Here is a 25217-nt window from a genome sequence, read left to right as displayed (position 1 = left end):
TTATTCAGAGAAAGAAATGAGGCATGGGTTAAAGCACAGATAAAGAGACTTGGAAGAAAACTTGAATCAATGAAGGACGCATGACAGCTGTGGCAGGGCTTGAATGCTATCACTTCTTACAAAACTAAATCAAACAACTTAGATGACAACAGGGCTGCACTTCCAGATGAGATCAATGCCTTCTATGCTCACTTTGACCATCAAAATATGGAGGAGCCATCACAAACTCCCACAGCCACCAATGGCCGTGTAGTTTCAGTATCTGAGGCTGTTGTCAGAGTACCCATCTGGAGGGTGAGCCCAGAGAAAGCATCCGGCCCAGATGGGTGACCTGGCTGAGTGAAAAAACATAGCAACATAGAAAACCTACAGCTTGATACAGGCCCTCCGGCCCACAAAGTTGTGTCAAACATGTTCCTACCTTAGAAATTACTAGGCTTACCCATAGCCCTCTATTTTTCTAAGCTCCATGTACCTATCCAAAAGTCTCTTAAAAGACCCTATTGTATCCGCCTCCACCACAGTTGCCAGCAGCCCATTTCACGAACTCACCACTCTGTGTAAAAATCTTACCCCTGACATCTCCTCTCTACCTGCTCCCCAGCACCTTAAACCTATGTCCTCTTGTGGCAACCATTTCAGCCCTGGGAAAAAGCCTCTGACTATCCACACGATCAATGCCTCTCATCATCTTTTCACCTCTATCAGGTCACCTCTCATCCTCCGTTGCTCCAAGGAGAAAAGGCTGAGTTCACTCAACCTGTTTTCACAAGGCATGCTCCGCAATCCAGGCAACATCCTTGTAAATCTCCTCTGCACCCTTTCTATGGCTTCCACATCATTCCCGTAGTGAGGCGACCAGAACTGAGCACAATACTCCAGGTGGGGTCTGACCAGGGTCCTATATAGCTGCAACATTATCTCTCAGCTCCTAAATTCAATACCACGATTAATGAAGGCCAATACACCATATGCCTTCTTAACTACAGAGTCAACCTGCGCAGCTGCTTTAAGTGTCCTATGGACTCGGACCCCAAGATCCCTCTGGTCCTCCACAATGCCAAGAGTCTTACCGTTAATGCTATAGTCTGATATCATATTTGACCTACCAAAATGAACCACTTCACACTTATCTGGGTTGAACTTCATTTGTCACTTCCCAGCCCAGTTTTGCATCCTATCAATGTCCCACTGTAACCTCTGACAGCTCGCCACACGATCCACAACACCTCCAACCTTTGTGTCATCAGCAAATTTACTAACACATCCCTCCACTTCCTCATCCAGGTCATTTATAAAAATCACGAAGAGTAAGGGTCCCAGAACAGATCCCTGAGGCACACCACTGGTCACCGACCTCCATGCAGAATATGACCCATCTACAGCCACTCTTTGTCTTCCGTGGCAAGCCAATTCTGGATCCACAAAGCAATGTCCCCTTGGATCCCATGTCTCCTTACTTTCTCAATAAGCCTTGCATGGGGTACCTTATCAAATGCCTTGCCGAAATCCATATACACTACATCTACTGCTCTCCCTTCATCAATGTGTTTAGTCACATCCTCAAAACATTCAATCAGGCTTGTAAGGCATGACCTGCCCTTGACAAATTCATGCTGACTATTCCTAATCATATTATACCTCTCCAAACGTTCATAAATCCTGCCTCTCAGGATTATCTCCATCAACTTACCAACCACTTAAGTAAGACTCACTGGTCTACAATTCCTAGGCTATCTCTACTCCCTTTCTTGAATAAAGGAACAATATCCGCAACCCTCCAATCCTCTGGAAGTACTAAAGTCCAATGCTGATCAGCAGGCTGGAGTGTTCACTGACATCTTTAATCTCTCGCTTTAGCAGTCTGAAGTACCCACCTGCTTCAAGCAGATTTCACCGGTGCCAAAGAGGAACGTGATAAGTTGCCTCAGTGACTATCATCCAGTAGCACTTACATCCACAATGATGAAGTGTTTTCAGAAGTTTGTGATGAAACATATCAACTCCTCCATGAGGAGCGACTTTGACCTCCTCAAATTTGGCCATGGACACAACAGGTCCACATCAGATGCTATTTCATTGACTCTTCACTCAATCTTGGAATATCCGGACAGCAAAATGCATATATCAGGATGCTCTTTGACAACTACAACTCGGCATTCAGTGCATCATCTCCACAAAACTAATCAATAAGCTTCAAGACCTAGGTCTCAATAGTGCCTTGTGCAATTGGATCCTTGATTTCCTCAGTTGCAAATGTCATCAGTTTGGATTGGCACAATCTCCATTAGCACAGGTGCACTGTAGGAGTATGTGTTTAGCCCGCTGATCTACTGGATTTACACTCATGGCTGTGTGGTTAAGCACAGTTCCAATGCCACATTTAAGTTTGCTGATGACACCACTGTCACTGGCCAAATCAAAGATAGTGACAAGCCAGCACATAGAAGGGAGATTGATAATCTGGCTGAGTGGTACCACAACCACCACCTCTTAGCCAAAGTCAGCAAGACCATGACAGTTATTGACTTCCAGAGGTCCATGAGCCAGTCCTCTTTGGGGTTCAGAAGTGGAGAGAGCCAGCAACTTCAAAATCCTCAGTGTTATCATTTCAGAGGCCCTGTCCTGGCCCGGCATGTAAGTGCAATTATGAAGAGAGTACAGCAGTTCCCCTATTTCCTTAGAAGTTTGCAAAGATTCAGAATGACATCTAAAACTTTGACAAACTTATACTTGCTTATAATTGGAAATGTTGAGAACTTTTTGGGGCCTTGGGGACATTCTAGGCAGGAAAAAACACACAAAATGCAGGAGGAACTCAGCAGGTTAGCAGTCGAGGAAATAAATAAGCAGTCAACAATTTAGACCGACAGCCTTCATCAGGACTGAAAAGGAAGGGGAAAGACGCTAGATTATGAAGGTGGAGAGGGGGAAAGGAGTACAAACTAGAAGGTGATTGGTGAAATCAGGCGGGTGGGGAGAGGATGAAGTAAGAACCTGGGAGGTGATAGGTGGATAAGGTAAAGGGTTGGAGAAGAAGGAATCTGATCAGAGAGGAGAGTGGACCATAGGGGAAAAGGAAGGTGGAGGGAATGCTGCCTGACCTGCTGAGTTCGTCCAGCATTTTGTGTATGTTGCTCTGGATTTTCAGCATCTACGGAATCTCAAGTTTACTCTGGACTGGGACATATGATTTGCCCAGTTAGAAGCTGAGTTCTTGAAATGCATTCATAAACAACTAATGCAGAATCTGAAAACTACAGTCAGTCAAGTTCTGATCAAATATACCATGGTCATGGCACATTGTGCTTAACAATAGCAACTGCTTGCATTCATTTTCTTTAGAAAGCGCTTATGTAAGGACATGTAGACAAAGGCAGCAAGCATAAGAATAGTGAAATTACTTACTTTTATTTAAGATGGGAAAATCAAAAGAAAATTGCAAAATATTACAAGGAGATTTGCCTCCTTTCTCTCAAAATGAGCTTACCAGGCATCTTTCCATAAGCCTTCCCTGATTTAAGTACTTTAGAATAAAAAGAAGTTTGTTTTAAATGTTGCTTACGCTTACTTAATTGAGAACTAAATATATTTGAAGAACCCTGGACATGGTACACTTGGGGTAATTAACATTTTCTCATTATTATACTTGCAGTTGGTTGTGTTAAAACATTTAGCCCGCACACTAGAACTACATTAGAACTGAACCAGAATTGATTGGAGAGTTTAAGGTAAAAGAACAGTGTGAGAGTGATCATAATATGAATCGAATTCACCCTGAAATTTGAGAAGGCGAAGCTAGTGTCTGATTTATCAGTATTACAGTGGAATAAAGGGAATTACAGAGGCATGAGAGAGGAGCTGGCTAGAACTGATTGGAAAAGAACACTGGCAGGGATGACAGCACAGCAGCAATGGCGGGAATTTCTGGAAGCAATTTGGAAGGCACAGGATATATACATCACAAAGAGGAAGAAATATTCTAAAGGAAAGATGACACAACTGTGGCTAACAAAAGAAGTCACAGTCACCATAAAAGCCAAAGAGAGAGCATATAATAGAGCAAAAATGAGTGGGAAGTTAGAGGATTGGGAAGCTTTTGAAAGCCAACAGAAGGCAACTAAAAGGTCATTAAGAAGGTAAACATGGATTACAAACGTAAGCTAGCCAATAATATTAAAGAGCATACCAAAAGTTCCTTTAGATACATAAAGTGTAAACGGGAGGTGAGAGTGAATATCGGACTGCTGAAAAATGATGCTGGAGAGGTAGTAATGAGGGATAATGAAATGGTGGACAAACTGAATAAGAATTTTGCATCTGTCTTCACTGTGGAAGACACTAGCAGTATGTGGGAAGTTCCAGGTGCCAGGGGCATGAAGAGTGCAAAGTTGCTATAACTATACAGAAAGTTCTTGGGAAACTGAAGAGTCTGAAGATAGATTAGATGGTGTACACCCCAGGGTTTTGAAAGAGGTGGCTGAAGAAATCTGGGAGGCATTAGTAATAATCTTTCACTAGATTCTGGGATGGCTCCAGAAGACTGGAAAATTGCATATGTCACTCTTCAAGAAGGGGAAGAAGCAGAAGAAGGGAAAGTATAGGGCAGTTAGTCTGATCTCAGTAGTTGGGAAGTTGTTGGAGACGAATATTAAGGATGAAGTCTCAGGGTACTTGGAGGCACATGATAAAGTACGCTGTAGTCAGCATGGTTTTCTCAAGGGAAAGCCTTGCCTGACAAATCTGTTTGAATTCTATGAAGAAATAACAAGCAGGATAGAGAAAGGAGAATTGCTTGATACTATGTACTTGGATTTTCAGAAGGCCTTTGACGAGGTGCCACACATGAGGCTGCTTAACAAGCTGCGAGCCGATGGTATTACAAGAAAGATTCTATTATGGATAAAGCAGTGGCTGATTGGCAGGAGGCAAAGAGTGGGAATAAAGGGAGCCTTTTCTGGCTGGCTGCCAGTGACTAGCGGTATTCCACAGGAGCCTATGTTGGGATTAATTCTTTTTGTGTTATATGTCAATGATTTTGATGTTAGAATTCATGGCTTTGTTGCAAAGTTTGCAGATGTTATGAAGGTAGGTGGAGGGGCAGGTATTTTTGAGGAAGTGGAGAGGCTACAGAAGGACTTCGACAGCTTAGGAGAATGGGCAAAGAAGTGAGAGATGGAATACAGTGTTAGGAAGTGTATGGTCATGCACTTTTGCGGAAGAAATGAAAGGGTTGATTACTTTCTAAGTGGAGAGAAAATACAAAAAACTGAGGTGCAAAGGGACTTGGGAGTTCCTGTGCAGGATTCTCTAAAGGTTAATTTGCAGGTTGTGTCTGTGGTGAGGAAGGCAAATGCATTGTTAGCATTCATTTCAAGAGGACTAGAATATAAAAGGATGTAATGTTGAAACTTTATAAAGCACTGGTGGGGCCTCTTTCGGAGTCGTGTGAGTAGGTTTGAGCCTGTTATCTTAGAAAGGATGTGCTGAAACTGGACAGGATTCAAAGGAGGTTCACAAAAATGATTCCAGGATTGAATAGCTTGTCATATGAAAAGCATTTGATGGCTCTGGGCCTGTATTCACTGGAATTCAGATGAATGAGGGGTGACCTCATTGAAACCTATTGAATGGTGAAAGGTCTTGATAGAGTGGATGAGGAGAAGGCGTTTCCTATGATGGGAGAGTCGAAGACCAGAGGACATAGCCTTACACTAGAGGGGGTGTCCTTTTAGAACTGAGATAAGGAGGAATTTCTTCAGCCAGAGAGTGGTGAATCTGTGGAATTCTTTGACACCAGCAGCTCTGGAGGCCAAGTCTTTATGTATGTTTAAGGCAGAGGTTGATAGATTCTTGATTGGTCAGGGCATGAAGGATAAAGGGAGAAGGCAGGAGATTGGGGCTGAGAGGAAAACTGCACTAGCCATGATGAAATGGCTGAGCAGATGCGATGGGCTAACAGCTTAACTCCGCTCCTATATCTTATGGTCTAAATCACTAAATGCAAAAACAGAATCAATAATTTATGTATTGAAGCAATTTCTATTACTAAAACTGCTAAATATTTTAGCACTTAAGCATATTGAAAATATTTAGCGTATAGAAAGAATATTATATTGTCACAACTGATGCAGATTACTAACAAGTCACGTTACTTTGTCACTCCTACCTTTAGCTTGTGTGTGCGAGCAGCCACTCCACTGGCTTGGATCATGGCAATGAAGATAGGAACATCGCCTAAAGGGCTTCCTATACCACCAGCTATGCTAATTCCAAGTGCATCATTTGCTCCCTGTCATAAAAACAATGCTCCTGTTAGTAACTGATCTAAAAGCATATTTGAATTGCAGCAGTAATGAACAGTCCTTACTGTACTATATGCATTAGTTCCTGCAACTTGTCTAAAAGATTGTTCACACCAACATTTACTTGCAGGTGGTCCCATCATATACTGGATCAAGTGTAAGTACTGTGTTCGCCCACAACAGTGGAGCCCTACAGAGTAATTCAAAACTAATCCTGCCTGCACTTTAAATTAACTGCACAATGCTAGTTACTATCTGTACTACTTTGCTTAAGTTCATTATGATTGCCTTACAGTTCTGTGGGATTTGCTTCAGAAAGTTATTTACACTGTCAGAGGAACAATGGCATAAGGCTCACATAACATGAAAAGGAATTGTCCAGAAAGTATATACAAGCAACACACACAAAAAATGCTGGTGAACGCAGCAAGCCAGGCAGCATCTATAGGAAGAGGTACAGTCAACGTTTCAGGCCGAGACCCTTCGTCAGGACTAACTGAAAGAAGAGATAGTAAGAGATTTGAAAGTGCGACGGGGAGGGGGAGATCTGAAATGATAGGAGAAGACAGGAGGGAAGGGGTGGAGCTAAGAGCTGGAAAGTTGATTGGCAAAAGGGATACGAGGCTGGAGAAGGGAGAGGATTATGGGACGGGAGACCTAGGGAGAAAGAAAGGGGAGGGGGGAACCCAGAGGATGGGCAATGAATTATAGTGAGGGGGACAGGGAGAAAAATGGAGAGAAGAAAGCATATTAAAAAATAATAATAAATAAATAAACAAACAAACAAATAAATAAATAAGGGATGGGGTACAAAGGGAAGGTGGGGCATTAACGGAAGTTAGAGAAGTCAGTGAAGTCAATGTTCATGCCATCAGGTTGAAGGCTACCCAGACGGAATATAAGGTGTTGTTCCTCCAACCTGAGTGTGGCTTCATCTTGACAGTAGAGGAGGCCGTGGATAGACATATCAGAATGGGAATGGGACGTGGAATTAAAATGTGTGGCCACTGCTTTCTTTGGTGGACAGAGTGTAGGTGTTCAGCGAAATGGTCTCCCAGCCTGCGTCCGGACTCGCCAATATATAGAAGGCCGCATCGGGAGCACCGGACACAGTATATCACCCCAGCCAACTCACAGGTGAAGTGTCGCCTCACCTGGAAGGACTGTCTGGGGTCCTGAATGGTGGTGAGTGAGGAGGTGTAAGGGCATGTATAGCACTTGTTCCACTTACAAGGATAAGTACCGGGAGGGAGATCGGTGGGAAGGGATGGGGCGGATGGGGGGATGGGATCCCCTTTCTGCTTTCCGCAGGGATCGCTCCCTACGCGACTCCCTTGTCCATTCATCCCACCCATCCCATAATCCTCTCCCTTCTCCAACCTTGTCTCCCCTTTTGCCAATCAACTTTCTAGCTCTTAGCTCCATCCCTCCCCCTCCTGTCTTCTCCTATCATTTCGGATCTCCCCCTCCCCCTCCCACTTTCAAATCTCTTACTATCTCTTCTTTCAGTTAGTCCTGACGAAGGGTCTCGGCCTGAAACGTTGACTGTACCTCTTCCTAGAGATGCTGCCTGGCTTGCTGCGTTCACCAGCATTTTTTGTGTGTGTTGCTTGAATTTCCAGCATCTGCAGATTTCCTCGTGTTTGCAGAAAGTATATATATTGCTTTTTTTTAATGGTACAGAATATAGTTCAAAGGATGCAAGTTTATATATGTCCCTGAAAGTGGCAACATAAGTAGGTAGGCCTCTAAAGTTCTGAAGACTGCATTACAGTAAGGAGGTGGAGGCTTTGGAGAGAATGCAAAAGAGGCTCATCAGGATGTTGCCTGGTTTAGAGAGAATTTGCTGTAAGTAGTTTGAACATACTTGGACTATTTTCTCTGAAGTGTTGGAGACTGAGGAGCAAATGATAAAAGTATGTTAAATCATAAGGGGAATACATAGGGTCAATGTCCTATCCAATATCTAGTCAATCTTCTTTTCCCAGAGTGGAAATGTCAGTACTAAAGGGCATTGATTTGAGGTAGGTGGAAGACAGTCTAAAGGAGTTCATGGAGCAATTTTTTTTAAACACAGTGAGTGATAAGCACCTAGAAAATTCTGCCAGGGTAAGTAGTAGAAGCAAATATTATTGTAACAGTGAACAGGTATTTAGCCAGGGACGTGAACAGGCAGGAGATTGAGGAATATAGACCACGTGCAGGCAGATGGGATTAAAATTGGCATCCTGGTCAGCACAGGCATTATGGGCCAAAGGGCCTCTTTCTGTGCAATATTGTTCTATGTTCTACGTGAAACGCAACAATTCCTGAGCTGAAAGGTTGTCCAAAATACTGGATCACCCTGCTCCTAAGTGCAATTGTTGTCTTTATAGCACTGCTGCCTGAAGTGGGTCTTAGTTGAGTCAGGAAGCCCATTCAGATAAGAACATAAGAAATAGGAGCAGGAGTAGGCCATCTGGCCCATTGAGCCTGCCCTGCCATTCAATAAGATCATGGCTGATCTGACCATGGACTCATCTCCACCTACCTGTCTTTTCCCCATAACTCTTAATTCCCCTACTATGCAGGGGAAATATGTTCCTTATTTACCTCCTACACTTCAGGTTCCTAGTCATCATAGCTGAGTATATAAAAATAAGTGCAGGTGTAAGGTTATTTGACCCCTCATACCTGTTTTGGTATTGTATAACAATATGCTGATCTTTTATCTCAGTGTCATTTTCCTGGATTCCATTAATATCTATAAAAATTTACTTCTGTCTTTAAACGTGTTGGTAACTGAGGCTCTGCATACCCCATGGGTGGAGAATTCCAAAGATTCACTGGTCTTTGCACTTCTTCTTAACTTGTTCTTGAATTAATAACCCCTTATGCTTGGATTATGACATTCCCAGATGACTCATCAGGGAAAACACCTCTATACCTAAATTCTTTTAAGAATTTCCCATAAAATCATTTCACTGTCAAACCCATCAGTGTGTAGATCCAGTCTACTTCTCCTCATAAAACTCTTTACTGCACCTCTTTTTCATGAGTACATCTTCCTTACGTGGGAATACCAGACATAAATACAAGAATCCAGGTGTAATCTCCGTGGCAACCAATTCACAAATCATTTTGTAAAGCACAGTATAGCATTGGTCTTCCCAATTACATGTAATATTTACAGACCACCAACATTTGACACTGCTGCTCTCTCTATCCAAGAATTTTGCCCCACACATCGCCTGCCAAATTCCTGATTGGTCTCTTGATCCCACCCCCTGCCCCCATCCTTACTCATTTAGTGAGATTCTAATCATATCCTGACTCTAGTATAAACTGTTACTGAGATTCTGATGTCAATTCATTGATCAAATCCTGGTACTTATACGTACTTGGCACCTCCCATCATATGTTCCACAAAGGCACACTACACAAAGACAAGCATGTAAAGGCCTAATGGTTTAGATCTAGGATACTGCTGAATGTTGCTGCAACAAACCTATGGCTAAATGATTGAGCAACAAATACTTAACTCTTTTTCCCAGTTATAAAGCATCACAGCACAGAAACAGGACCATCGATACAGGTATTCCAAGTCAACCAAGGTGCCCACTACTCTAGTATTTTTCAACCAAACACTCCCATTTAGTATTTGGCCTGTATCCCTCTAAACCTTTGCCATCCATGTACTTATCCAAATTTCTTTTAAATGTAATTATTGTACCTGCCTCAATTACTTTCTCTGGCAGCTATTTCAATATATAGTACCTTGAAGAAGTATTCAGCCCCCACAAATATTTTCACATTTTACTGTCTTATTTTCTAAATTTAGAATATAGTTTAGGATTTTTTTTTGATCTACAAAACATTGTGCATCATGTCAAATCAAAAGAAAAACTCCAAATCCTAGTAACAATTTACTAAAAATTAAAAACCAAAATTGTGAGGCTGAAAAAGTATTCATCCCCTTTGTAATTACTATGCTAACTTTCCTCAGGCACACTTGTTGATGTAGAAAATTGGAGGATCATCTGAATAAATACCCCCTCGCTGTTAGTTCCACCAGTATGGTTGATTTTCAACAGACCAAAGCAAAATGAAGACAAAAGAGCGTTCAAGGCAAGTCAGGGAAATGATAATCCAGAAGCACAAATCTGGGAAAGTGTACAAGACATCTCAAAGGAACTGAACATACCTCAGAGCTCAGTACAATCCATCATGAAAAAGTGGGAAAAATATAAATCCACAGCCTAGGTCAGGCTGCCGCTCTAAACTTAGTTGCCAGCGGAGAATGGCACTCGTAAGAGAGGCTAGTGTAACAACAACAGTCACTCTGAGTGAGCCACAGAAGCCAGTGGCTGTAATAGATGAGGTTCATGGCTCCACAATCTTTAAGGCCTTTACGGAAGAGTGGAAAGGAAGAAGCCCTGGCTAAAAAAAAACATATCCTTGCCCATAAAGACTTTGCAAAGCATCACTTAGAATATACTGTAAAGATGTGGAAGAAAGTCTTGTGGTTGGATGAGACTAAAGTGGAACATTTTGGCCTCAACAAGTGGCACCTGCGGTGTAAATCTAAATCTGCGCATCAGCCACGTAACATCAAAGCATGGTGGAGGTAGCATCATGGTATGGGGATACTTTTCTGCAGCAGGGACTAGAAATCTGGTCAGGATTGATGGGAAGATGAATACTGCTAAATACAGAGAGATTCTGGATGAAAACTTGTTAGTCCCCGCTGGAAAGCTTAAACTAGGGAGCAAGTTTATCATCCAGCAGGACATCAACCCAAAGCACACAGCCAGAACAACCATACAGTGGCTTCAAATGAAGGAAATTGATGTCCTTGAGCAGCCCACTCAGAGTCCTGGCCTTAAACCAATCATACATCTCTGTCACAATCTCAAGATTGCTGACCACAACTAATCTGGCACAGCTTGAGAAATTTTGCAAGGAGGAAAGGGAAAATCTTGCTCCATCACATTTTGCAAGGCTAATAGAGACTTACCTGAATCCAAAAGCACTGCTGGCTGTAACACTCAGCAAGAGGTGGTTCAACTAACTACTGAGCAAAGGGGGATGAATACCTTTGAAATGCCATCATTTCTGTTTCTCATTTTTAGTTTGTCATGCTTTATAATTTTCCCTGTTTTGGGGCTCATGTGTAAAAAAAGGAGCATGCGATTCACAAATAAAAATTCTCAGTTAAATTGATCAAAAATCGCTACTTATTTATGTGTAAGGGTTTCTTCTTTCATGTCACTTGCTAAGGCTAATATGAAATGGCTTCTCTGTAATGTTAACTGATGAGGTAATGTTCTCTGTAGCAGCCTGTTTGGGTTATAATTAGTGATAATGGGATTTGTATTCATTTGCTAACCAATTGGGATAGATGTTATTCTTTCTGTCTGTGTGAAAGCTGTTAGATTGTGCGGGCTTGGAGAAGAAGGCGCTAGGAGGATAAAGAGAGAAGACGTGGCTTGAGGGGACAGTTGCCAGACCTGCTGGGCCTAGGCTCGGGGCGGGAGCCCAGGGGCTGACTAGCAAAGGAGGATCGGCGAAAGGGAATCCGTGAGCTCCAAGGTTTGTGCACTGGACACGTTTATGAGATTATTCGCTCCTTTTATTTGTTTTCCTTTTCTTTTGTTTCTCTACAAACCCATACTTAAATACAAAATCTTAACTGCACATTGTGGCCTGAATGTTTATTTCGGGTGCTGATTTTACACAGGGGACACATCACGCAGCATCCACCCAAACAAGAGCGCTAAAGTTTGGTCGGGGAGGGGGCGCCACACCCGAGATCATGCCACTAGATGCAATGAGTCTTACATATGTGAACAAAGGGCTGGGGCTGAATACTTCTGCCAGACACTGTGTAAAGTTTCTTGATAACTTCCTTTTAAATATTTTCCCCCCTCATCTTAAACCAATGCCCTCCAGTTTTGGGCTATCTTTTCCCAGCGAAAAGCCTGAATGCATTAACCCTATCTACCTGTATGCCACTCATGATTTTATACATCTCTATAAGTGCACCCCTTAGCCTCCTACATTCCATGGAATAAAGCCCTATTCTGTCCAACCTCTCTCTATAATTCAGTCCCTCAAATTCTGACAACATTCTCTTTGCACTCTTTCTAGCTTAATGACATCCTTCCTATAAAAGGGTGAAGAAAGCATAGACAATACCCCAAATGCAGCCTCACTCTTGTGATGTACATCTACAACATAATGTCCCAGCAGATGTATTCAGTACCTTGGCTGATGAAGGCCAGCTTGCCAAACACCCTGTCTACGATGCCACTTCCAGCAACCTACGTACACATACTCCTAGGTCATTCTGTTCCACTACACTCCTCAGAACCTGACGATTCTCTGTACAAGTCTGACTTTCCAAAATGCAACACCTTACACTTAAGTGGATTAAATGCCATTTGCCAATCCATGGCCCACTTACTCAGCTGATTGAGATACCCCTGGAATTTTTCATAACTTTCTTCATCGTCTATGCTGCTACCTATTTTCATATTATCCAGAAACTTATTAACTATGCCTTATGCATTCCCAGGTCACAGCACTGATCCCTGAGGCACAACTCTAGTCATAGGCCTTCACGCCAAGAAACAATCTTCCACCATCATCCTCTGTCAGTTATGAATCTAGTTAACTAGATTTCCCTATATCCCTTCCAATGTAACATTCCAGGCCAGCCTACTAGTTCTTAATGAATTTCTTGTGCGTTACTTCATAAAATGATGGACGAGGGGTGATTGATAAGTTCATGGACTAAGGTAGAAGGAGTCAATTTTAGAAAACCTAGCATATATATTTTTCCTACATTTACACATTTAGACCAGCGGTCGTGGAGCATACGGATCCCTTCTTTGTAGAGGTTGGTGTCTTGGACCTCCAGAAGTGGTCCACAGCAGGGGTGATTGATAAGTTCGTGGCAAAAGGTAGAAGGATATGAGTTATGAACTTCAAATTTTCTGCATTTTCACTCAGTTGAACTGCACGTGCATGCAATGAGAGCTGCATAACTCATCTCTTTCTACCTTAGGCCACAAACTTTTCAATCACCCCTGTTGTGGACCACCTGGAGGTCCAAGACACTCTTGTTACATGCACGTGCAGTTCAACTCTTTGAGTGATAAAGCAGAAAATCTGAAGTTAATAACTTATCCCCTTCTACCTTAGGCCACGAACTTATCAATCACCCCTGCTGTGGACCACTTCTACAAAGAAGGGATCCGTATGCTTCACGACCGCTGGACTAAGTGTGTACATGTAAGAGGGGACTATGTTGAAAAATAAATATGATAGGTTCTCTAAAATTGACTCCTTCCGCCTTAGGCCACGAACTTATCAATCACCCCTCGTACACTGTTTAAATCACAAGCAAGAGAAAATCTGCAGATGCTGGAAATCCAAGCAATACACACAAAATGCTTGAGGAACTTAACAGGCCAGGCAGCATCAATGGAAAAGAGCATAGTCGACGTTTTGGTGCTGATGAAAGATCTTGCCCCAAAATGTTGACTGTACTCTTTTCCATAAATGCTGCCTACAGCATTCTGTGTGTGTTACACTGTTCAAAAGCTGGGATTTAAAACAGCACAAAACTCACCTGTGACATATTCTGTAATTGCAACTCAAGAGTTCAGCACAGCTTTTTGGGCCAAAGGGCCTGTATTGTGCTGTAGGTTTTCTATGTTTCTAAGAGACAGGCCAGGCCATTTGGCCCAGTCAAAGGCCGAGCTCATACATTCTTCCCACCCTTACCCCCAATATTTATCCTCTATTTCTTTCTCCAACCCATCTTTATTTGGCTTCCCAATGAAAGCTCTAAAATATCTGTTTCACAGATTTCTTTGGATTATCTGTTCCCAATTAAAAGCAAAAATTTACCTTTACATTAGTTGATCTTTGCATGTCCACGATTAATGAGTGAGGACAATAACACCTTTTCAACAAATATGATTTAACATGATCTTTGCTGTTTCATTGATTTCAAAACCAATTGAATCTGGTTAGAAATACATGTCATTATCACATTAATACTTTATACAAACTTGTCAAATTTCTCTTTCACTTTTGCCAGCCGACCTGGTTTTCAGGATGACACACATTACTGAGTTTTACAGGTTACAAAAATGAAGCTAAAAATAGCAGTTTAAGTTCTGACACAGTCCTCCCAGTTCTAATTTCTTGTGTGTTGAAAGCGATGGCATTAAAGTACCTGTCTGCACCTTCTATTTTTGTTTTTCCCTGCTTTCCTTCTACTATGACTATCCCTAGATACCCAGTACTCAGAAAACAGCATCTCTAATTTAAGTGTAGGCCTTTCACCACAACTATCAATTACTCCAGCAATGGGGAAAAAATGAGGGCAAAATGAAAACAATGTTGAAAGTCAGCATTTTGCCAGAGAGGATATGACAAATTTCATTAGAAATGGTACCTGAAAGATAAGAAAATGCCTTGGCAGATTTGAACAAAATAATATAGTAACAGAAAAGTATTAGCTTAACAGTGGAAAGAAGCGCAGGAGTTACCAGCACATCACCTTTACTTCATCTGCTTTTCTCCATTTCATCCCCTCAGCTAATGAAAACTTTTGCATTCCTTTGAGGGCTCCAAAATCGATTGATTGATTCATTATTTATTTATTTTGAGATACAGCATTGCAGCGAGCCCTTCCACCCCGAGACCGTGCTGTCCAATTACCAAGGAAGCTGGAGCGTCCAGCCACAGAGAGAAGGTATAGACTCCTTATAGACTGTGGCAAAATTGAACCAGGTCACTCTATTGTACCACGACATTACACTACTATGTGGCCCTAAATATTTGTAGTGTGTTTTAGGACTTTCTTTAGTTACATCTACTAAGGATTTACTATGGCCCCTTTTTGCTTCCTAATTTCTTTCTTAAGCTCTCTCTTACATACTCTATATTCTTCAATGGACTCAGTTGATTCCAGTTGCCCCTATTGTCATATGCTGCCTTTATTTTCCTGATCAATATCCTTGGTCATTATGTTCCTTAATTTTGCCATTTTTGCCTTTCACCCTTACTGGAACATGTTGGCCCTAACTTTCTAACTCTCTTTTCAAAGACTCCTATATGTTAGGGTCTTGGCCCAAAATCTCGACTGTTTACTCTTTTCCAGAGATGCTGTCTGGCCTGCTGACTTCCTCCAGCACTTTGCGTGTGTTGCTGTAAGTTAGATATGATCCTGCCTACAAGCATCTGCTCCCAAACAAGACAAAATCTGCAGATGCTGGGATTCTGAGCAACACATACAAAATACTGGAGGAACTCAGCAGGCCAGGCAGCATCTATAGAAGAAATTACAGTCAATGTTTTGGGCTTCCACTCCCAGTCTACTATTGCCAGGTCCTCTCTTATGCTACTGAAATCAACCTCCCCGCAATTCAGCACCTTGATTTGAGCACCAACCTTATCCCATTACTAATTTTAATAATTATGGCTACTATTTCCAACGTTCTCTGAACGACATTTCCATCTCCTGCCTAGTTTTAGTCCCGAAGGTCAAGTACAGCCTTGTTCTCCATTAGAACTATATACAGTACATTTTACTTACCCTTGTTATTTCCACGGTTCTCAGACCTGTATCTGAACCTAAAAGATTCAAGTTGAAACAAAACTCATTATTAGACTGCCTTAGCCATGTTCCATTGATAACTTGGATTTTAAGTTAACTATTTTAAGATTGTGAGAAGTTATGTAAAAGTACAAAGAGTTTTGTTGCAATATTGCATACAGCATTTTTGAAATAAGAGAATCATATGACCTTTTTGCAAATAATAATGCTTATTACTTGTTTACTGCAAAGTGGAGAATAATTAAAACTAATCACATTTCAATATTGAGATATGAATCCAGGACTTACACCAATGACAGTTATAGTAAGTTTCTATTAATTTGTTAAGTATATCAATGAAAATGTGAATTGAATCTGGGATTTCTCTGACATCTGGTCTTCAATAATTTGATAATCGTGTCACTAGGTCATTGCAATCGCCTTTCATTGTTGCATCTTATTGAATTGGATTAAGCATATCCCCACTTTAAAGGGCAGTAGCTAAAGTTTAACCAGTAAAGATATGAAAAGAATGTTTATGTTAAGTTCTGTTACATTACACTGGTTCAATAAGCAGTCCAGAAGGGCATACCAGTTCCAAACATGAGGTGTCTTCTGCTGAAGTTGCAACACGTGCATGCTAAACAGTAAAATCAGCATGCAATATATAAAGCTAAGCAAACCCACAAACAATGGGTCAAATCAAAATTTTGAGGTCCTGCCACATCTAATCAAGAAAATTATGTTGTGTAGTTTGCTCACAATGTGGATTCCTTTCCACTGGAAAAGACAGATGTAGATCAGTGACTATTTTACAGAACAGCTCCATTTAGTCACCGGGAGTGCCTGCATTTCCAGAGAGATGTCACATTAATTTTCTTTTTCACTCCAACTCTGAACCATTGGTCTCAGAAAGTGAATTACAATCATGCTGCATAGAACGACACCCTGGCCAAGTTGACCGCCTGTCTCTCTTCTGGGGTTATGTCTGTGCCGGGTGCCCTTGGAGAGGGAGCATTGGTTTCTATGGGCACAGTGGGGATTTTCGTGAATGGTGGGCCTCCCAAGAATAGAGTGCTTTATGGACAATAGTAATCATACTTTAATTTGAAAATTTTAACAGCTTGTAAACCGCTGATCAAAAAAGGGAAAGTTGCCCTTTGGTTCACTGACTCTACACTGAAAATCAAGCATCCATATTTACACTAATCCCATTTTATACTCCCCACATTCTCATCAACTCCTCATACTACCACTCAGCAATTCATAGTGGCCTACTGGCCAACCAACCCAAAAACTTTTGAAATGTGAGAGCAAACCAGAGCATCCAGAGGAAATCCACATGGTGAAAGGAAGAAGTGCAAACTCTACTCTGTGTGGTGTCTGTGCTCATCAGCACAGTTCCAGTGAAGCCCAAGCTATATTTGATTAAAAGCACTTTGTCTTCCATCTGGGCATTCTACAGCCTTCAGGTCTCAGTATCAGATTGAATAGTTTCTGCGAGAACACTTTTCATACTTTGATTTGAACTGGCTAGTTTTGCTAAGGTTACCCCATCAGTAATTATTTCATGTTTTACTCTTTGAACAGGCATCACCTGAGGGAACACAGAACAGGAACTGGTCCTGCATAGACCAGGATGCCAATCTAACTCATCACATCTGCCTGTAGGGTTGTATTTCTCTATTCTCTATCTGTTTATGTATCTGTCTAAATACAGTGCCTATAAAAAGTATTCACCCCCCCCCCATGGAAGTTTTCATGTTTTATTGTTTTACAACACTTAATCACAGTGAATTTAATTTGGTGTTTTTGACACTGATCAACAGAAAAGACTCTGTGTCAAAGTGAAAACAATTTTCTATAAATTGGTCTGCATTTATTACATTTATTAAACACAAAATAATTGATTGCATACAGTGGTGCCTTAACATTTGTGAACCCTGCAGAATTTTCTCTATTTCTGTATAAATAGGACCTCAAATATGTTCAGATCTTCACATAAGTCCTAAACCTAGATAAAGAGAACCCAATTAAAATAGTAACACAAAAAACATTATACTTATTCATTTATTTATTGAGAAAAATGATCCATTATTACATGTATTTGTTGGAAAAATTATGTGAACCTTTGCTTTCAGTAACTGGCGTGACCCCCTTGTACAGCAGTAACTTCAACCAAACGTTTCCGGTAACCGTTGATCAGTCCTAAACATTGGCTTGGAGTAATTTTAGGCCATTCCTTACAAGCCCGCTTCAACTCTGGGATGTTGGCAGGCTTCCTTCATGACCTGCTTGCTTAAGGCCCTTTCACAACATTTTTACAGGATGAAGGTCAGCACTTTGACTCAGCCATTCCAAAATATGAATTTTTTCCTTCTAAACCATTCTGCTGTTGATTAGAACCACAAGTTCAGAAGATATACAAGCAGAATTAGGCTATCTGGCCCATCGAGTCTGCTCTGCCATTCAATTACTGTTGATCCTTTTGTCAACTCCTTGGCCTTCTCCCTACTTTACTCGTCTTTCGAATCATTGTCTTGTGAATTATCCAACTTCTATTAAGTTCAGGTGACAGACTGATACCCTGATATTGTCCTGTAAAATCACTTGATACAATCGTGGATTCCCTCAAGAACTGCAAGATGTCCAGGTCCTGAGGCAGCAAAGCAGCTCCAAACCATGATGCTCCTTCCACCATGCTTCACAGTTGGGATGAGGTTTTGGTGTTGGTGTGCAGTGTCCCTTTTCCTCTAAACATAGCAATGTGCATTTCTGCCAAAAAGTTCAACTTTTGTCTCATCTGTCCACAGATCAATGTCCTAGAGGCATTGTAGAACATCCAGGTGGTCTTGCAAACTTGAGACATGCAGCAATGCTTTTTTGGAGAGCAGTGGTTTCCTCAGTGGTGTCTTTCCATGAATACCATTCTTGTTCAGTGCTTTTCTTACTGTGGATACATGAACACTGACTTTAGCAAGATCAAAAGATTTCTGCAGGTCTTTTGCTGTTACCCTTGGGTTCTTTTTCACCTCCGTCAGCATTGCACGTTATGCTCTTGGTGTGATCTTTGCAGGATGCCCATTCCTAGGGAGAGTAGCAAAGTTACCAGGTTTCCTCCATTTGTAGACAAGGTCTTTAGAAATGCTTTTGTAGCCTTTTCTAGCTTGATGGATCTTTACAATTCTAAAGTCCTCTCAAAGTTGCTTTGATTGAGGTAAGGTGCACATGAACAGATCTTTCTTCAGAAGAACAGGTTCTATCAGTAACTTGACTGTGTCTTTTTTTTATAGGGCGGGGCACCTCTAATACCTCCAATCTCATCTCATTGATTGGAACATCTGACTCCAAATAGCTTTTGTAGAAGGCATTACCCCAGAGATTCACATACTTTTTCCAACAAATACATGTAATACAGGATCAATATTTTTCAATAAATAAATGAATATAATGTTTTTGTGTTATTATTTAATTGGGTTCCACTTATCTAGTTTTAGAACTTGCATAAAGATCTGATCCCATTTTAGGTCCTACTTATGCAGAAGTAGAGAAAATTCCACAGAGTTCACAAACTTTCTAGCACCACCGTAATTATTTACGCCCTTCAAGTCAGTATTAGTAGATGCACCTTTGGTAGCAATTACACCCTTGAGTCTGTGTGGATAGGTCTCTCTCAGCTATGCACATCTGGACTCTGCAATTTTTCCACCTTTCTTGTTGACAAAACCGCTCAAGCTCGGCCAGATTGCATGGGAATCGTGAGTGAACAGCCCTTTTCAAGTCCAGCCACAAATTCTCAATTGGTTTGAGGTCTGGGCTCTGACTTGGCCACTGCAGGACATAAACTTTGTTGTTTTTAGGCCATTCCTGTTGGCTTTTAGCTTGGGGTCATTGTGTTGCTGGAAAACAAATCTTCTCCCGAGTCGCAGTTCTCTTGCAGACTGCATCAGGTTTTCCTCCAGGATTTCCCTGTATTTTGCTGCATTCATTTTACCCTCTACCTTCACAAGCCTACCAGGACCTGCTGCAGTGAAGCATCTCCACAGCATGATGCAGCCACCACCACGCTTTGGGGTAGGGATGATGTGTTTTTGATTATGTGCGGTGTGGTCTAATGGCCAGTAAGCTCAATTTTCATTTCATTAGATCATAGAACCTTCTTCTAGTTGACTTCAGAGTCACCCACATGCCTTCTGGCAAACTCTAGCCGAGATTTCATGTGTGTTTTTTTTCCAACAGTGGCTTTCTCTTTGCCACTCTCCCATCAAGCTGTGACTGGGGAAGCACCCAAGCAACAGTTGTTGTATGCGCAGTCTCAGACACTGAAGCTTGTAACTCCTCCAGAGTTGTCTTAGGTCTCTTGGTGGCTTCCCTCACTAGTCCCCTTCTTGCACAGTCACTCAGTTTTTGAGGACGGCCTGCTCTAGGCAGATTTACAGCTGAGTCATATTCTTTCCATTTCTTGATGATTGACTTAACCAAGGGATATTCAGTGACTTGGAAATTTTCTTGTGTCCATCTCCTGTCTTGTACTTTTCAATAACCTTTCCACAGAGTTGCTTGGAGTATTCTTTTGCCTTCATGGTGTAGTTTCTGCCAGGATATTGACTCACCAGCAGTTAGACCTTCCAGATACAGGTGTATTTTTACTACAATCAATTGAAACACCTTGACTGTACAATAATGATAGCCATTTAACTAATTATGTGACTTGTAAAACCAATTGGCTGCACCAGTGATGATTTGGTGTGTCATATTAAAGGGGGTGAATATTTATGCAATCAGTCATTTTGTGTTTTATATTTGTAATTAATTTAGATCACTTTGTATCTTTCTGTTTTCACTTTGACACAAAAAAGTCTTTTTCCATTAATCAGTGTCAAAAAAAATTAAATACACTGTGATTCAATGTTGTAAAACAATAAAACATGAAAACTTCTGGTGGGGTGGGGGGCGAATGTTTTTTGATAGGCACTGTACCTCTTAAATATTGCTTTGGTATCTACTTCTATGACCTCTCCCCTAGGAGGGAAGTCCAGACACCAAAAACTTGCCTCATATATCACCTTTAAACTTCCTCCCCTCACATTAAATCTGTGTTTCTTTAGTACTTGACATTACCAACTTGGGAAAAAGACTCTGTCTATCATATCTATGCTTCTCACAATTTTATATACTTGTATCAGGACACCTGTCAGCCTTCAATGCTCCAGAGAAAATTATCTAAGTTTGTCCAACGTCACCCTCTACACTCCATCCAATTATCATCCTGGTGAATCTCTTCTGCACCCTCTCCATATCCTTTCTGTACTGTAGTAACCAGAAATCACACAATATTCCAAATGTGGCCTAACCAAAATTTCGTATAGCTGCAACATGACTTCCCAACTGTTATACTCAATGTCCAGACCAATTATTGCAGATGTATATCCTAGTCTAATCTATTACAACATTCCTCATTCTCCGTAACTCTACCAACTGTTGGAACTCCATAAACTTTGGAGTCATTTGGCCTCACTCTTTCATTCGTCCTATCCATCCATCCCTCACACTCTCTGTAATTTAATAGTAAATTGTCTTCTCTCCTTCCCAGTTCCGATGAAGTGTCTTTTACTGGAAATGTTGACTTTACTTGTTTTCGCACAAAGGGTGCCCGATTTTCTGGATGTTTCTAGCAATTGCTGTTTTTAGTCATGAACAGTGGTGGATATTTAAACACTATTAAAAGGAGGTCCCAGAGTATACTTATCCTCAGCAAAGGCAGGCTCCAATTATGGGCACGAGCAGCAAACCAGCTTCAAGTGCTGAGTGCATGTAAACATCACCAAATATTGCTTGCCCTCCAGCTTGCACACCATTTTATCTAGCATACACTCAGAGGCCACTTTATTAGGTACACTTGCATACCTGCTTGTTAATGCAAATATCTAATCAGCCAAGCATATGGCAACAACTCAATGCACAAAAGCATACAGTCAGGAGATTCATTTGGTGTTCAGACCAAACATCAGAAGGGAGAAGAAATGTGATCTAAATGACTTTACTGTGGAATAATTGTTGATGCCAGATGGGGTGGTTTGAGTATTCCAGACACTGCTGATCATGAACAGCAGTCTCTGGAGTTTACATAGAATGGTGCGAAAAACAAAAAGCATCCAGTGAGCAGCAGTTCTGTGGGCAAAAATGCCTTGTGAATGAGAGAGGTTAGAGGAGACTGGCAGGACTAGCTCAAGCTGACAGGAAGGTGACAGTAACTCAAATAAAAATGTTGTAACAGTGGTATGCAGAAGAGCATCTCTGAACACAAGTCACATTGAACATTGAAATGGATGGGTTACAGCAGCAGAAGAAGACCATGACATACACTCAGAGGTCACTTTATTATGTACAGGAGGTACCTAATAAAGTGGCCACTGAGTGTATGTCATCATTCCTTCATTGTGAATGGGCTGCAATCCTGTAAGTCCCAAACCGATGACATTATGCAGTATTTGACCAAGGGGACTGCTTACCAACACATTCTCACAGGCAATAATTTCTGGTTTGGACACTGGCATCTGTACTGTGAGAAGGAGCATTGAAGGATAATAATGAGGAACCTTGCCTTAGAAAATGTGTGATGGAATAGACTACACATTCTATGGACAGATTATGGGTTGAATGAGTTTAATGCATTTTTATTTTGAAATACTTCACTTCAAAATAGTTGCAATTGCACAACAAATACATCAATAACTATTACAGTGCAAATTAATTTCTCCATTTTTCATGAGTGTTCATGGAACTCAGCTAAACTTTATGCATCAAAGATCAGTCTATTTAACAAATCAGAGAGAAAATATGGAACAATCTTCATCGATTGTATGATTGCTGAGTCGATTACCCATCTACTGCAGAAATTCCCAATATCATGAAGGTAAAAATTTCCCAGATATTATAGTTGAAAAAAGTACATGTAAAGAAAGTCCCGACACATTAAACATTTAACATTTTACCCAAGTTCCTCTGTGAGGATTCAGCTGTATTTTTCTTGCTGATAGCAATATTTTGTGAAGTTGTCACAGCAGCTCCAAATCTTGACTGATTACTGATGCCACTTTCTTGGCTCATCTAGTGTCAGATCAGAATAAATTAAAATTAATAAAGGTAATTTAATTTAAAAAGAGGATATCAATTGGATTGTGAGGCAACAGTGGATATCAATTGGGATTCAAATGCATTCCTAATTCTGGCCTATTTTATCCTAATCTTGTGGGCTATTCACCAATAACTGAACAGTGAAAGAAAAAATATGATTAATTCCTTTTCACAGATTAAACCATGATAGTCACAGATGGAAATCATTGCACAGATTTTGATGCTGGGCTTGGAGATCAACACTTGTTCCTGATTAACAGTTTTCAAAATGGTTACTACTTGCACCTCTCTTCCCTGACCACCACCACCTCTACATCCCTCTTCCCCACAAATAAGATCATGAGACAGTAACACATAGGAACAGAATTAAGAAATAATAATTGATTAAGAAATGTTAACATAAGCCCATAAGTCATAAGAACAGAATTAGGCTATTCGGCCCATTGACTTTGCTCTGCCAATTGATCATGGCTAATATATTTTCCCTCTCAACCCTATTCTCCTGCTTTCTCCCCATAATCACTGACACCCTTATTAATTAAGTAACCATCAACCTTCACTTTAAATATATCCATTCAGTTAGCCTCCACAGCCTTCTGTGGCAATGAATTCCACAAATTCACCACCTTCTGGCTAAAGAAATTCTTTCTCACCTCTGTTCTAAATGGACATGCCTCTATTCTGAGACTGTGCCCTCTGGTCCCAGTCACTTCCACTACTGGAAACATCGTCTGCATATCTACTCTATCTGGGTCTTTCAATATCTGGTAGTTTTCAATTAGATCACCTCTTATTCTTCCAAACTCCAGTGAGTACAGGCACAAAGCCATCAAATGCTCTTCGTAGTTTAATCCTTTCTTTCCCAAAATCATTTTTGCAAACCTCCTCTGGACCCTCTCCAATGCCTTTCTTAGATATGGGGCCAAAAACTGCTCACAATACTCCAAATGTGATCTGACTGTTGCCTATAAGCCTCAGCATTATACCCTTACTTTTATATTCTAGTCCTCTTGAAATGAATGCTAACATTGCATCTGCCTTCCTTATAACTCAAGCTACAAGTTAGCCTTTAGGGAATCCTGCACTAGGACTCCCCAGTCCCTTTTTGCATTTCTGATTTCTGAATTTCTAAACCGCAATTTACATACATAATGTAGTGAAAATTATGAGGCAGAGGCAATAAATCAAAAATCAAAACCAAAAAACCAGGGAATGGAAATAAAATTAGTATATATCAGAAATGATAATCTGACAGCGATATTTTGAATGCAATCCTTTACCGTAGCCAGAGATTTTCTTTTTACAACACTGATAATTAAGAATGAAATGAAATAAATCAGTGCAATTTTCATTTCCCATTTGGAAAGTAAGCACTTTTTAAAAATACTGCCAATTAGAAAATAATTACAGTGGCTTTAAAAATAAAACGTCCAATTAATTTACAGTGAATTTATGGTTACAGTTCTGCAAAGTAGATCACTTTTCCTCTGATAATTTAATGATGCAATATTTGGAAGCCACAGATAATTACTAATACAGTTTCACAGAGTATAATACTTTCCTAATTCATAAATTTAACATTTTATAAAGCACAATTCTTCACCTGTTTTAGCTATTAATATAAAGTTACTGACTTCCAAATATAATTCATCTTCCTATTTCATGAATAAAGTACAAAAATTTAGATAAAATATTTTCTTGCAGCTTTGGGATGTGCAACGAAACTACTGTTCCCTTGAGGCATCAACATAAACATTAAACCATTTATACATTGGCTTTCACAGCTATTAACTGATCCCCACGATGATAATGCAATCCTCATTTTGCAATAATGAATAAACTAAGGTCACATATATTAATGAAGACAATACAGATCTTCAAAATGATACGGGACCTATGTGTATTACATTGCTGGCTAATGTCCCCCAGCAGAAAGGCAATCTGCTTGCAGGTCTGTTCTTATGTCACTTGCTATAAGAGATGCACCGGAGTGTTCCAGACAGACTGTAACTACTTTTACATAATTTAATTGAATTTCATTTTGATATTCCAATGAACTGAAAGCATATTGTCTGAGGCACAGGCACAATTCTAATTAACATATCACTGATTAATTGAAAGATAAGAAATGATGATTAACTTTCAGCAAATTCTTTCACAAATGAACTTCGGAGTTTAAATGA

At 40.6% G+C, this 25217-nt stretch overlaps 1 protein-coding gene and 1 long non-coding RNA gene across 8 annotated transcripts in view; one reads left to right on the top strand and one right to left on the bottom strand.

The window, feature by feature from the left end:
* The window catches only part of LOC134354873 (inaD-like protein), a 332069-nt gene that overhangs the window by 20687 nt on the left and 286165 nt on the right, over nucleotides 1-25217 (bottom strand). For all 5 annotated transcript variants that reach the window (XM_063064296.1, XM_063064298.1, XM_063064297.1 and 2 more), the window contains exons 42-44: nucleotides 22893-23007; nucleotides 15898-15935; nucleotides 6170-6292 (exon numbers count right to left, since the gene is read on the bottom strand). In XM_063064296.1, the coding sequence (XP_062920366.1) occupies nucleotides 6170-6292; nucleotides 15898-15935; nucleotides 22893-23007 (276 nt within the window). The remainder of the gene's footprint in view (nucleotides 1-6169; nucleotides 6293-15897; nucleotides 15936-22892; nucleotides 23008-25217) is intronic.
* The window catches only part of LOC134354875 (uncharacterized), a 35069-nt gene continuing 19813 nt past the window's right edge, over nucleotides 9962-25217 (top strand). Inside the window, exons 1-3 of one of the 3 annotated variants that reach the window (XR_010019914.1) lie at nucleotides 9962-11876; nucleotides 14976-15054; nucleotides 17488-17564. This is a non-coding gene — a long non-coding RNA (uncharacterized LOC134354875). The remainder of the gene's footprint in view (nucleotides 11877-14975; nucleotides 15055-17487; nucleotides 17565-25217) is intronic. The other 2 variants (XR_010019913.1, XR_010019912.1) reach the window with 2 other exon arrangements.

Source organism: Mobula hypostoma, chromosome 12 (assembly GCF_963921235.1).
Source record: "Mobula hypostoma chromosome 12, sMobHyp1.1, whole genome shotgun sequence".
Lineage (NCBI taxonomy): Eukaryota > Metazoa > Chordata > Chondrichthyes > Myliobatiformes > Myliobatidae > Mobula > Mobula hypostoma.
The sequence above is the reverse complement of the archived record's forward strand: the minus strand, read 5'-3'. Positions and strand labels throughout refer to the sequence as shown.